The sequence below is a fragment of the Phodopus roborovskii genome, unplaced genomic scaffold (genome assembly GCF_943737965.1).
Source record: "Phodopus roborovskii unplaced genomic scaffold, PHOROB, whole genome shotgun sequence".
Taxonomy (NCBI): Eukaryota; Metazoa; Chordata; class Mammalia; order Rodentia; family Cricetidae; genus Phodopus; species Phodopus roborovskii.
In genome coordinates, this window is record NW_026126517.1 from 19,481,269 (window position 1) to 19,494,458 (window position 13,190).

A 13,190-nucleotide genomic window follows, 5' to 3' on the forward strand; every position below is an offset into this window, starting at 1 on the left:
GATGTTGATTCCATTTAACATTTCCCAGGCATGCCTTGGATAGTCTCCTCAAGCAATAATAGATGTTGCAAAAAATCATACCTACAAACATTCCCCCATTTCAGATAAGAAAACAAGTCCTCTCTAGTGAAGGAGATCTATAGAAAACAAGTTCCCCAAAATGGAACTTTCAGCATGTTCCCTTCAGGGGTCCTCCTAGAAACAAACCCTGACTGTGAGTCCCTACAGAAATGACTGCAGCTTTGGGAAGCCACACCTCTATTCAACTTCATGGCTATAGAATTTGAAGACAACGTAAATAAAAAGTGCCTCACACAGTCCCTGGCGCACAGAGTACACTCCACAAATGCTATTCGCTTCCTCTGAGAAACAGAATATGCTCTCCTATCTTTCAGCCTCCCACTACAGAGCAGATATGACACAACTCAAGGTCCCGGGCATGGAGGAGGAACACACCACTCATAGTCCTCCCGGGTGCAGGAGCAGTTGGACACGACCACTGGCCGGTCAAAGTCTTCCCCGTTAAAGCATGTTGCATGGGGGGTCCTCCTTTTGAAAACTGTCTTGTGTCCTAGCAAACACTCGTTTCCCCGCTCATCAGACGGGGACCACAGCTTGTAGTCATTTTCTGTGCAGGGAACCCCTGAGAACAGAAAAGGGCAGAGCAAAGTGTCAGATCCAGTCTGCACAGGGTTTCCTGTCCCCCCCCCCCACCCTCAACTCAGCCCTCTACTTCCAGTGTCTCTGTGGCCACCCAGCAAGTGCAGAGCAAAAAGCTACCCATCTCTAGTAATCGCATGCTGAGGGTGGGCAGTAGTCCCGAGAATAAAGGCAACACCATTATAACATAGGTGCTCCCCTGAGAAAGCTGTGAAGATGCCAGTCACATCTGACTTCTGAATCATAAAATTTGAGGTACTTGGGAGGGCAGTGTTGGCAATGATTGCTGCTATTTATTTTGGTTGATTAGTGTTCTTTGTGTGTGTGTGTGTGTGTGTGTGTGTGTGTGTGTGTGTGTGTGTGTATGCACACGTGCGTGTGTGCTGTTTGGGATTATTTTAAACTTCTGTATTGTGTGCCCTGGTGCAAATGTGGAGGTCAGAGGACAACTTTGCAGAATAAGCTCTTTCCTTCTGCCTTTACATGGGCTCCCAGAATTGAATTCAGGTCTTCAGGATGCACAGCAAGCATATTTACATGCTGAACCATCTCACTGGCCCAGAGTTTTGGGTGGCTTGCTTGCATGTTTTATTAAAGAGAGAACCTTTCTACAGAGTTCAAGTGAACTGCAAACTCCTGATCCCCATGCCTCACACCCCCCCTCCAATACTGGAATTCTAGCATATTCCAATACTTAGCCAAGCCTCTAAATTATTAGAAGAGTTGGCAAGTCTTTTTGTAAATAGGTGCCAGGGGTGGGGGTGGGGTGGGTGTGGAGCTGAGCTTTCTCCTAGGGGAAAAAGACACTTTGGAAAGTGATATGGGGTATTGCTGATCCATCCTGCTTCTTCAGGATGAAGGTGCATCTGGTAGGATGAGCTGAGAGCACTGAAGGATATGTTTGCCCTACTTGATGGTACAGGATCTTTATGTAGAGAGACTGGGAAATGACAAGATAACTTCACACTTATTCCACCAGCCCACATCCATTTAAAATGTCAGTAGTGAGCCTATGGGAATTCTATGCTTATGTCTAGGTTAGTGCCTTGTATCTTTTTTTATATGAGTGTCAGATTAAATACTACCCAAAGCTGATGCATACCTGTCAACACATTGCCATTCAAATTAGCAAAGAATTATTAAAAACCCTACCATCTGTGAGGCACTAATGAAACCTAGTAGGTGAAATAAAAGTATGTGCAGGAAAAGTCCATGTTTTGAGGAGCCTTATGAGCAGGTGATGGAACATGGTACATAATTGCAGACACAGATGTATAGTTCAAGATGTGACGGATACGCTTATTTTGGAGCATAAAGAAGAGAGACATCTTTTGATTGAGATGTCAACAGAACCGGTGCTAGATCCTGAGACCGAGGCTGAATGGATGGCAGTAAGAAGACATGGGAGGCTTTCCGGACAGCGATAGTAGTATCAGGTGAGCAGAATGGACAGAAGGACAGAAGGTGATGAGACAATATGGAAGAGCACTCAAGCACCCATCAGGGCTCACTGCTTAAGGATCCCATGTGCACCAACAGATCAGAACTATACTAAGAGAGCCTCCAAAGGACCCTGAATCGGTGCTACTCCAGGTGAATGTTCCTGAAGACTCAGGTGTTAGTTCCTGGCTTATGGCATTGTGGGTAAGTGGTGGGACCTTTAGGAAATGAGGCCTAGGGGGGTAAGTAAGGCCATGAGGAGTGTGATCTTAACAAATGTATTGGGATCCCAGCCCCTTCCTCTTCTCTCTCTTTCTTTGCTTCCTGGACAGCACGAGATAGGCAAACTTCTCCTACCATAGCTCCTAGTACAGTCTAATGGGAAAATGCCAAGGAACTATGGGCCAAAACCGTGAGCCAAAATAATGTTTCCTGCCTTTTCCCTGATAGGGAGCTAATACAGACATACCCACTGAATAGGGCCTCTAATTGCACCCATCCAGCCTTCACTCCCTCCATCCATCCATACTTTAAACAGATACATATATAGCTATAGTATATGACAGGTACTGCAGAAAGAAACCAGGACACAAAGAATCATAAATAGTCCCTTAAGACTCGAGTAAACCAGCAAGCACCTGTGCCCTGTATCTTCCACTCACTCACTTGGGCACACCCCACCCCCTAGTGAATCACAAACTGAGGATACTGCATCTAAGCTGCCACTCTGTACACTCCCGACAGTCAGTCATTATGCCTGTGACCAGGGCCCAGGAGGCAATGGCTTACCCAAGGCATCAGTGGCATTGACCTGCAGGATGAGCCAGCTGTGGACATTCTCCTTATTTGAGCCGAAGATGGTGAAGACGGTACTCTTCTCGCCAGGTTCTGTGAGAAGCCCATACACAAATACAGGTTTCTCGGAGAAAACAAATGTCTTCCAAGTCTCCCCTTCATTGGTGCTGTACCTGCCCAATGCAAGCAAAAGAAGCCTCGAGGTTACAGTCCCGGAAAGCAGGCCTGTTTCCACACACGTCATTGGTAACCATAACCAGTGCCCCATTAAGAGGAAATGACCCCCGGATTGTGCCAGAAAAACAAGAAAGTGTTAGGGACAAATCCTGACACCTGAAAAGAATACAAGAATTGGGGGGAATCTCCAACATCACCCCCCCCCCCGGAAAAAAAAAGACACAGGAACTAGTTGACTGGGCTCTGAATAGCCAGATTTAAGACAAATTTAACACAGATGAAAAAGATGATGGTAACATGACAGAGTGAATAAAAGTAGGGCATGGATCTTTACCAATGCTGACAGAGAGAAAGGAGTGGGAGAAGGGAGGGAGGGAGGGAGAGAGGGAGGGAGGGAGGAGAAGGAAGAAAGTTATTTTCTTGTATTGGTACATCACCTAACATCGTTAAAAGGTAATAACAGAATGTGAAGTGTTATCTTTCTGTAATCGCCACTGTGATAATCAAATCAGACAAGAATTGGATGCTAAAATCACCAGTTTTCAGGGGACTAGGATGCCCATCCAGACTAAAGATATCAAGCCACAAACTAACCATTCACTGCTGGGGAAATGCAATGAGCCATACCCTTACCCACACTTAGCACCAACAGTGGGGCAATCAGATAGCACACCGGTCCTTATTCAACACAACCTCTCAGTACCATCCAGTGCAACTTAACAAATGTAGGATGTGGGACAGCATTGATGACAACTGCTTGCATATAGTTAGATACACAAATATCAAGCTGAGGAGAAGGTGCAGTGGGTAAAAACAGTTGATGTGCAAATATAAAGACCCAAGTTCAAATTCCCAACACTCATGCAAAGCTGGATACAACAGCAACTTAGTAGGTAGAGACAAGAGAATCCCAGGAAGCTCGTGGGCCAATTAACCTGGTGAACAACAAGTAGACTCTGCTTCTAACAAGGTGAAAGGTGAGGACCAAGTCCAGAGGTTGTCTTCTGACCTCCCCACATGCTGTGACATGTATGCATCACTTACATAGAATTACCCAAGCACAAGTACACACACACACACAATTTTTTTCAAATTTTCAATATTAGCAAAGCCAAGCAAATAAAATATTAGAAAGGGTTTGTCATAATGCAATGTGTAAATCCATGTAGTTCTGCAATGACTAAACCCTGAAACCATCATCATTAGCAATACCAGACAACTGAGCAAATAGCTGCAGAGAGATATTTATTCCATCTTAGTCTTCATAAATGTGACCAAATAGGAAAACATCTTTACCTATTGCAGACACATGTTTATGGATACAGTAAGCCATGAAAGGACAGGAGTCTGCAATGCATCAAATGTGTCAAGCTCAAAGAAGATAATAGAGAAGACAGATAAATGCACAGATAAAGGAAACTAAGCAAGCTGGCATCTTCGTAAAGACTACTCTTTACATTGTTCCCAGCTTTCCTGTGTTTGTAAAAATTAAAATAGGTGGTTGGAAAACAGGTGCTGAAACAGAAAAAGACAATTCCACCACTTCAGAATAAAAAAGAACACTGGAATAAAACACTATTTTTAAACTGTCTCACAGAGGATTGGGTATCATTCAGGGCTCCAGAACCCTCAACCCCAAATTTTTATCTTTTGTTAGTCAGTGAGCTGTGATAACCACCTGATTCAAGTTTTCTTTAGAACCCAGGGCTACCAGGCTTCCACAAAACTATAATTATACAAGACCTGTTTTTCTTTCACTTTTCCTAGAATTTGGAGATTTTCATTTTGACATAAATCTCTTGACAACCTCACTCAATCTCAACATCTCTTCTCATACTGAGATTTGTGAATTGATCTCTCTATACCTGGAGGCTAAACCAAGTGATGGGGTCTGCAGCCACCCAGGTCACTGGGGGACTAAGTATCCCTCATTTAGCACAGGTCATGTGTGAGAATAAATCTTTATCCAGCTCCCATGTTTGGAGTTTAAGTGATGTTTAATAAATATGGCTAACCCGCTCCATCCCTTACTTTTTCACTAAAGTCAAGAAGCTACAGGCTCAATACCACTCCTAAAACTACCTTCAGAGTTGGTCCATTAATCAGACATGCTTGGAATGGTCCTCCTGTTCAAAGATGATATAGGAAGTCCACGTATTTTAACATGGTCAAGTTAATTCCATTTAAGAGCTCCTACAACCAAATATGACCCCAAGAAATGAATCATTTTATAGATTCCCAGAAGGTGCGGACAGTAAGTCATTAAGGAGACAAACCAGCAGGTGTGTGACCAAGCACAGCCTCGTTTAGAGTATGGCATTTTTGGGGATGCTGAAGAAAGGATGGTCATCTAACAACAGCAACAGCTAAGGGAAAATCTAGGTCAGACTGATCTCCAACATTCTGCTACCAAAGAGGGCTCACTAGTTAAAGAAAAATGTCTCTTTTCTTTCTTTTTTTTCACTTCTTTCTTTTCTTTCCATGTGTGTATGTGTGTAGCTGTATATCCACGTGTATGCATATATGTGCAGAGCTGTATATATACGTGTGTGTGCGTGCATGTGTACGTGTGTGTGTGTACGTGTGTGTGTGTAGAGCTATATACACACATACATGTTATGAGTGGAAACAATAGGTCAATACAAGTTATCATGTGTCTCCATCACTCTCCACCTTATTTTTTGACACAGGGACACTTGCCTACTGACCTTGGAGTGCACAGATTGGCTAGGCTAGCTGGCAAATGAGATCTTCCTTTATCTCTGCCCTGCTCCAAAGGGATGAAGTTACAGATGTGAGCCTGCCATTTTACATCGGTGCTGGGGACCCAAATTCAGGTCCTCATACCAGTACAACAACCACTTTGCCCATTGATCCATCTCCCAAGCCCCAATCTTTACATGTTTAAGTCATAAAACATAATGCAGCACTTAACCCTTACTCTACTTATTAATGAAGAAAACCAAAATAGCATATTAGGAACATCAGATATATATCAATATAAAATAAAACATGCAACTACAAACTTTAAAGGGTGGAAGCAATAATAATTACTAAGCATATGACATTATCATATGGCTGACAGAAAGAGCCAAATCTTTATGGAATACGTTCAATCAAAATGGAAAGATACATATCATCAGATCAAAGATTTAAGGGAAGATTTAATATAAATCAACTTCTTAGAAGTTCATTCCTGTCATGACTCTTGACAGTTAGAAGTCTATTTGAAGAAAAACCAGATAGTTCAAGAGTCAGGACTCATGATTCAAATTACCAAAACAACTAGTTGACTATTGCCAGTGGGCAGGTGGATCAGTGGGCTGAAGACCAGTGGGCTGGTAGGCCAATGAGCTAGTGGGTCAATGGACCAGAGGGGTAGCAGACTGGTGGAGTAGCCAGCTGGATGAAGGCTAGTTAACTTCTGTAGAGGATTATAAAGGAACAACATCATTGTTCTCATGGACAATAGCATAAAGGTAAAAGATATTGCAAAGACTTTGTATTTCACTTTTACCCTTATTGTAGAATGGTTTTCAAGCAGAACAAGGGGAAATTAAAGGAAACAGAACAAAGTGAACACCTACTAGGGAACAAGGAGAGATAAAGATAAAATGATCTCAGTCCATTTCAATAATTTCTACAAGAGTGCAGACAGATCCTAAAGACTAGAAGAGGAACAGCCACTTTGTTTACCTGAAGAAGAAAACGGAAGTTTTGAAATGGTTATAAAAGCACTTACTTAAGCAAAAGGAAGCCACAGCTGTGAACTCAAATGGTTTCTTGTCACAACAAGCTAGCCCATTTCCTTTCCTTCTGATTATTCTTGATATGAACAAAAGAATTGTATTAGTTACTTATCCTGTTGCTCTGACAAAACACCCAACAGAAACAATTTAAGGGTGGGTTTGTTTTGGCTCACAGTTTGAAGGTACAGTCCATCATGGTAGAGAGGTCCGGCTAACAGAACCTTAGGGTACTGGGTCACATTGCATCAACATGGGGCAATGAATGTGTGTGTGTCAGCTCACTTTCTCCTCTTCATTCAGTCCAAGATTCTAGCCAATGAATTGGTACCACCCACAGCAATTAACTTAATTGAGCTAATCCCTGCTACATGCTCAGAGATTTGTTCCCATGGTGATTCTAAATCCCATCAAGTTGATAATCAAAACCAACCATGATAAAGATAATGATGAGAGAACAATTTTTTTAAGGAGATTGTTGTGGACCACACAGATAACATTCATTCATTACTGGTGAAATGATCCCAAATGGGCTGGTATATATTTTATCGCAAACCAAAATAAGACTTCAATTTCTCACATTTCAATTTTCTCCACAGGCTGGTCAGCAGTTTAGATAGTGAACTTAAATGTGACTACATGATTTGCAAAGGGCATAAAGCCAATTGTGCACATATAACTTTAAAAGTGCTAAAATTAAATTCAAATGCTTTCAGGCAGCCAAAGAGTAAGCAAAAATGAGAAAATTAACTTCCACATGAAGCTCCCAAGACTTACCTGCTCAGATTTAGGATAGGAGACACCTGGACATCTGTCCTTTAACAAGAGCTATCAGAAAATGGAGTTCTGGAGGTTCAGGTGACTGAACTGAGCTGCTAACAAAAGTTATATGGTGAAAGAATACTAAAAATGGAATGGTGGGCCAGGGGGATGAGTCAGCAGTTAACACTCATGCCATCCAAGCAAAAGGACCAGAGTTTAGATCCTCAGAACCCATGTAAATGCCATGTTGGCATGATGTCCCTCCTCTAATCCTAACCTCAGAATGCAAAGGAATGGAATCTCTGGGGCAAGGAGATGAGCTGTATTGGCAAGCTCTAGGTTGGACTGAGAGACCTTGCCTCAAAGAGCTAGGTAGATGCACAATCAAAGAAAATTCCTATTATTGACCATGAGCCTTCACACACACATGGACACAAACACACTTCACACATGTAAACACATATACTATAAAAAATGAATAGATACAACTCTAAAAGCTAACCTTATGGCAATGATAAACCAGTAATTTCATGAAAGGGTGAAGCTAATGGGGAGGTGCCTGCATGGGTACCTTTAGGGAGGTGGTAAAGCACTTTGATATGAGTTGCTAAGAGCTGATTATGATCCAAAGATACTGTGGTATCTCTGGGAGTCACCAAAGTGGGAGTCATCAGTTTTAAAGTGCCAGGAATATCAGTGCATATCTGTCATCTCAGCACTGGAGAGGCTGTGGCAGGAGGGTCTCAAATTGGAAGACAGCCTGGGTTACACATCAAAAAACTGTCAAAAAAAAGGGGGAGGGAATTTGGTCTTAAGGTTTTTATTTGTAGAAAGTATCCTGAATCAGCAGATATTAATCCTTCTGCATGTTTCACACTATAGAGGTCAGAACTGAGAGCCACATCTTAATATAATGATATCATAAGGTAGATGGAGAAAAACATCTATGTGATAATTTGGGGTTCAACAGCGAACAAGGAAAGGAAATGGGGGTGTTTCCCATAGCATGAAAGATACTCAGGATTACAGAGGGAGGGGCTCAAATGTCTGAATGGCTTTCAGATGAAAGGAAGTATGTGCCATATGATACCAGAAAGCAGAACTGAAACCAGAGAATGGAACCTAGAGTACAGAGAACTCAGACTATCTTGCCAGAGAGATACCCTCACAAATGGATAAATGAATATGTGAACAAATGAATGAATCGAACCATCCCAGAAGGAAATGACAAGTTCCCCATTGCCACAGTTGTTCAAAGTCTGGCAGATTCTCATCCCAGGTGACAGAGGCAGAACCACATGACACAGCACTATCAGATCTCTTCTGAACTCAACCTTGGGACTTGAAAGAGCCACCTGGTTCACTCTGACCAAATCCGCCTTCATGGCATGGCCCTGTCCCCCTTGGTCTATGCCTCTGTTTTCTGTGAGTGGTAGAATCACCTTCCAGTTAACCAGAAACCACACCCTTTTGCCCAGTATTCTCTGAAATACACTTGCTATCTTCATTCTTACAAAGAAACTCATGTCATTCCTCCATTTAAAGTCCTCAAAAGCAAAGTTTCAGTCTCACCCGACTATACACCCTCCAAGGTACAATTCCAACCTACAGGGCATGATATGCCCACTGGTGCAGTAATGACACGACTGTTATGAGAGTAACCAATTGCTTTCTGATTAGGTATTAGGCCACTTCCACAGGAGGGAACTCCTGCCTTTTACTACAAACATGGTCAAATACCTATGAAGTCAAAGGTCATAGCAGGAAGCCAACTACTGTTGTCTTGCTAAATGGACATGATGTCAAACTGCTTTATAAATATTGATGCTGATATCCATAGGTTAGTGCTGCTCTCAGCCTTGGGCAGAGAAGGTTCTCTTTGCTCTGGGCAACAATCGATACAGCAGCCAACAAGTAATCAAAAGGCTAAGAGTGTCCCTACACAGGACATCTCTATCACCCCCTTAAGGCCCAAGGAACAACATCAAAGGAGGGAGGAAAAGAATGTAGACACCAGAGATGACAATGGCTGCTGTGAAATGCTATACATACAGGGCCATTGCACTTGAACTGCACACTGCTATGGTTACTCTCACAAGACTGGGCCCATGAGCATCTCATCACAAGTGAGGGAGGGACTAGTGAGGCCCTACCCCTCCTGAAGGAGCTATTAGCAGTTAGTGGCAGCTTGAAGAAAGGAGGTGTTATCAGTGGTATGGCCATTAACCAGTAAGTTGCCCATTCTCTGGCAGAAAAGCACCACGCCTATGCTCATGTCATCAACTTTAACTGAACTCAGAGATAGAGCAAAGAAACAAAAAGACTTGTAAATAGAATAAGTTGTTGGAAAGAACAGTTCAGTGGGAGAAGGTGAGGGTGTGATGGGGGTAAAAATGGCCAAGAGTCCATACATATGTGTGTGTACAAGTGTCCATACATGTGTGTGTGTGTGTGCAAATATATAAAATTGAGAAGGAAAATTAACAATAATAAAAACTTTTTAAAAAAATCTGTTCAGTGAGTCAGGAAAGGACCCAAGAGACTTGTGCCTGCCTAATGCCTGCCTCAACCTCATTTCTCATCACTTCACCTCCCAACTCATAGTGTGCTCATGCAGAGGCCACAGGGACCACAGATTCACACTACCACCTTTGCTCAAATTCTCTCTCTCTTCTCTCTCTCTCTCTCTCTCTCTCTCTCTCTCTCTGTACATGTGTAAATGTATGCCAGGTGTGTAAGAGCACACCACCAGCACCACACCTGTACCCCGACCAAAGTTAGATGAAGGCTTCAGATCAGATCCCCTGGATCTAGACTTATAGGCAGTTGTGAGCCACCTGATTTCAAAGCTGGGAACCAAACTCCAGTCCTCTGGAAGGGCAACAAGTGCTCTTAACTCTCACCTCTCCAGCTCTTTCTAGCACTGGGACTGTGTACCAACTTCACTTTTTAGTTCACCTCAAGCTTCATCTCCTCTGAGAAGCCTTTTCCAACCTCCCAGGCAGCTTTGCCATACTCCAGCTCAGACTTGACCCTGCATTAGACCTCATACCTTACCCTGTATTTACATGACCAGATCAACGAGTGTCTTCTGTGTTGCGGTTTATCGGTAATAAAACCTCCACCCACTTCCCTGTCCCTGCCCCTCACACCTCGTCTACCACCACAAAGAATAATAATCAACATTTGCTGCAGGAAATTAAACGACCCACGCTGAATTTTTCTATTTTTAATTTTTGAGCCTGCCCAAGTTTTGTAACATTAAAAAGTTACAAAGGCATCTGTTACATAGGCCCAGGGGATCAGAGGAAACTACACAAGGTAAAAATGAAGTGGCCACGGCTATCTGCAACTGCACCACAGTAGTACTATTTAGTCATGGAAGAAGCCATTGCAGCTTCCCACACTCGGCAGCCATGAGGCTGCCTCCAGAACACAGGTCCAGAAAAGACAGCTAGGCTGCTTGTACATAGCCTCCACATCGGTTTTGGGGATTCCCAGAGGGGAGTCCTATGAAACTGGAGATCCCCTCACACAGAAAAGATGCTTTGGGGCAAGTCCAAAATATTAATAACTATCAACATCTCAATTCACTGACAGGCGAACTGCCAAGAAGAAACGGAAATTGATCCCATCCCTCATGATCCAGCTGACAAACTTGTGCTTGGATCTTGGATCAACAGCCCATTCTCTACAGGATGCTGTGTGTCCTTAAGAAGTGGGAACCACAGGCAGGTTCCCGGGGAAAGCATGCTGAAGGGATACATAAATGAATCCCCAGCCCCTGGGCTCTTATTTGCTCACTTCAGAGAAGCAGACACAACAGCCAAGCAAAGCGATACACTTCTTGATCTCAATTTCAATTAACACCAACAAAAGTAACAGTCTCAATGGAGAAGTAAGACAGAAGGCAAGCAGAAGAATCTTAGTTATTGTGTTAAACAGAGAAAGAATGCCACCCAGAAGTAGAGCAACAAATAACCCCCAAAAGCTTTTTTTCTGTCTTTAACCAATGTTCCCCTCTCCACTACTTCTGCCCTCTGACTAGAATGCCAGACTATTACAACAAAAGGGGAGGGACCACATCCTACTCATCTTTAGATACATGGGGCCTCCATTCCTTGATTCAAACAAGCCCCTCCTCCCAGGCTTTCTCTCCAGCTGACTCAAACATTGTCCCATGGGCACAGGCAGATCCTGAACCAGGCCCCACTCACCTCCCCATCGTTGGTGTCTAGCACAACATCTGGTTCACTGTAGAAACTCAACAAATATTTGTGTAATTGACCTGAAATGAATCCTAGCAAAAATCTGTTCATGTTTCAGTGTGGGTGCTAACTCCCACAAATCATACCATGTCCTTGTGTGGAAGATAAGGAGAGCAGATTGAATCTTCTCTTCGGCTGCCTGGCTTCAGACATTCAGGAAGCCCCCACTGCTCAGGGCTTGTCATTTACAAAGAACACAACAGCAGTGGTCTCCCTTGGAGCTGTGCAAATAGCACCCTACCCAGATCCCTTCCCATTTTATAATTCTGTGTTTTATAAAAAGAAAGAAAGCAATCTCAGATGCCCAAGTGTGCATGACCTATTTATCAATCAAATATTTGCTAAGTGTCCACTAACTTGTATAGACTAGGTATACAGGCCTACAAAAGCCTTACTAATGAGCTGAGAAATCCAGGAGTATCGTGAAAAGGAACTAAAGTATGTAGGAAATCAGAACACAAGCAATCCAAATTACTAGGGCAGCCTAGAAATTCTGAGGCTCAAAGGACACAGGGGTTGCTATGGCTATGAGCTCAGATGGAGCAGACGGCTAAAGCCTTAAGCCGGTTTTGTCAGTGTGGGTGGGATGGCTTGGTGCCCTGATGATGGAGCCCATCTCTGGGAGGTGACCACATCATGAGGGCTCTGTCTTTAATCCCTTGCTGGGCTCATACCATGATGGCATTTTGGGGAAGTGATAGAAAGTAGGGGATGGAGCTTCATTAGAGGAAAGAGGTCCCCGGGGCATGGCCTGAAAAGCTGTACCTTGCCAGCATGGCCTTCCTGCTGAGTAGCTCTGCTCAGTCATGTGATCACAGACATGATGATTCAGCTTTGCCTCCCAAAGGCAATGGAACAGCCAAGTGGGACTGAAACCCATGACACTGTGAGCCCAAAACAAACTCTTCCTTCTTCACTTTGTTTCTTCGGGGTATTTTCCACAACAACCCAAAGCCTAGCAAGTGGTCTCGCTCACGTCTGCACAGTCTTTGGAGATTGTAGACTAGCTCCACTATTATCCCCCACTTTTTAGACTAACAGAAGGAGGAGCAAAGACCCCTGAGCACACAGATCTTGGCCAAGCTAGAGCTGGTACTTGGGACACATGTACCTGACAAAAGGAGGCCAGGCCATATTTTCCAGTTTTTATGGGCTTTATCTGAACCATGCATTGCAGGCACTTCCAAATGACCTGTACAAATAGAAGAAGAGCACCATTGTGCCCATGATGCCCACCATCTACAAACCCCAAAGCCATCACGAAATGCCCGGGGAGGGCATTATGGTTTTCTTTCAGCAGGCTTATTTTTCTGGCCATGTTTTGTTGCAGCTAGTACAGAAT

At 43.4% G+C, this 13,190-nt stretch overlaps 1 protein-coding gene across 2 annotated transcripts in view; it reads right to left on the reverse strand.

The window, feature by feature from the left end:
• Sorl1 (sortilin related receptor 1) overlaps positions 1–13,190 on the reverse strand; it is a 159,563-nt gene that overhangs the window by 80,738 nt on the left and 65,635 nt on the right. For both annotated transcript variants that reach the window (XM_051197179.1, XM_051197178.1), the window contains 2 exons: positions 2,890–3,068; positions 457–643 (listed from right to left, as the gene is read on the reverse strand). In XM_051197179.1, coding sequence (XP_051053136.1) covers positions 457–643; positions 2,890–3,068 — 366 coding nt within the window. The remainder of the gene's footprint in view (positions 1–456; positions 644–2,889; positions 3,069–13,190) is intronic.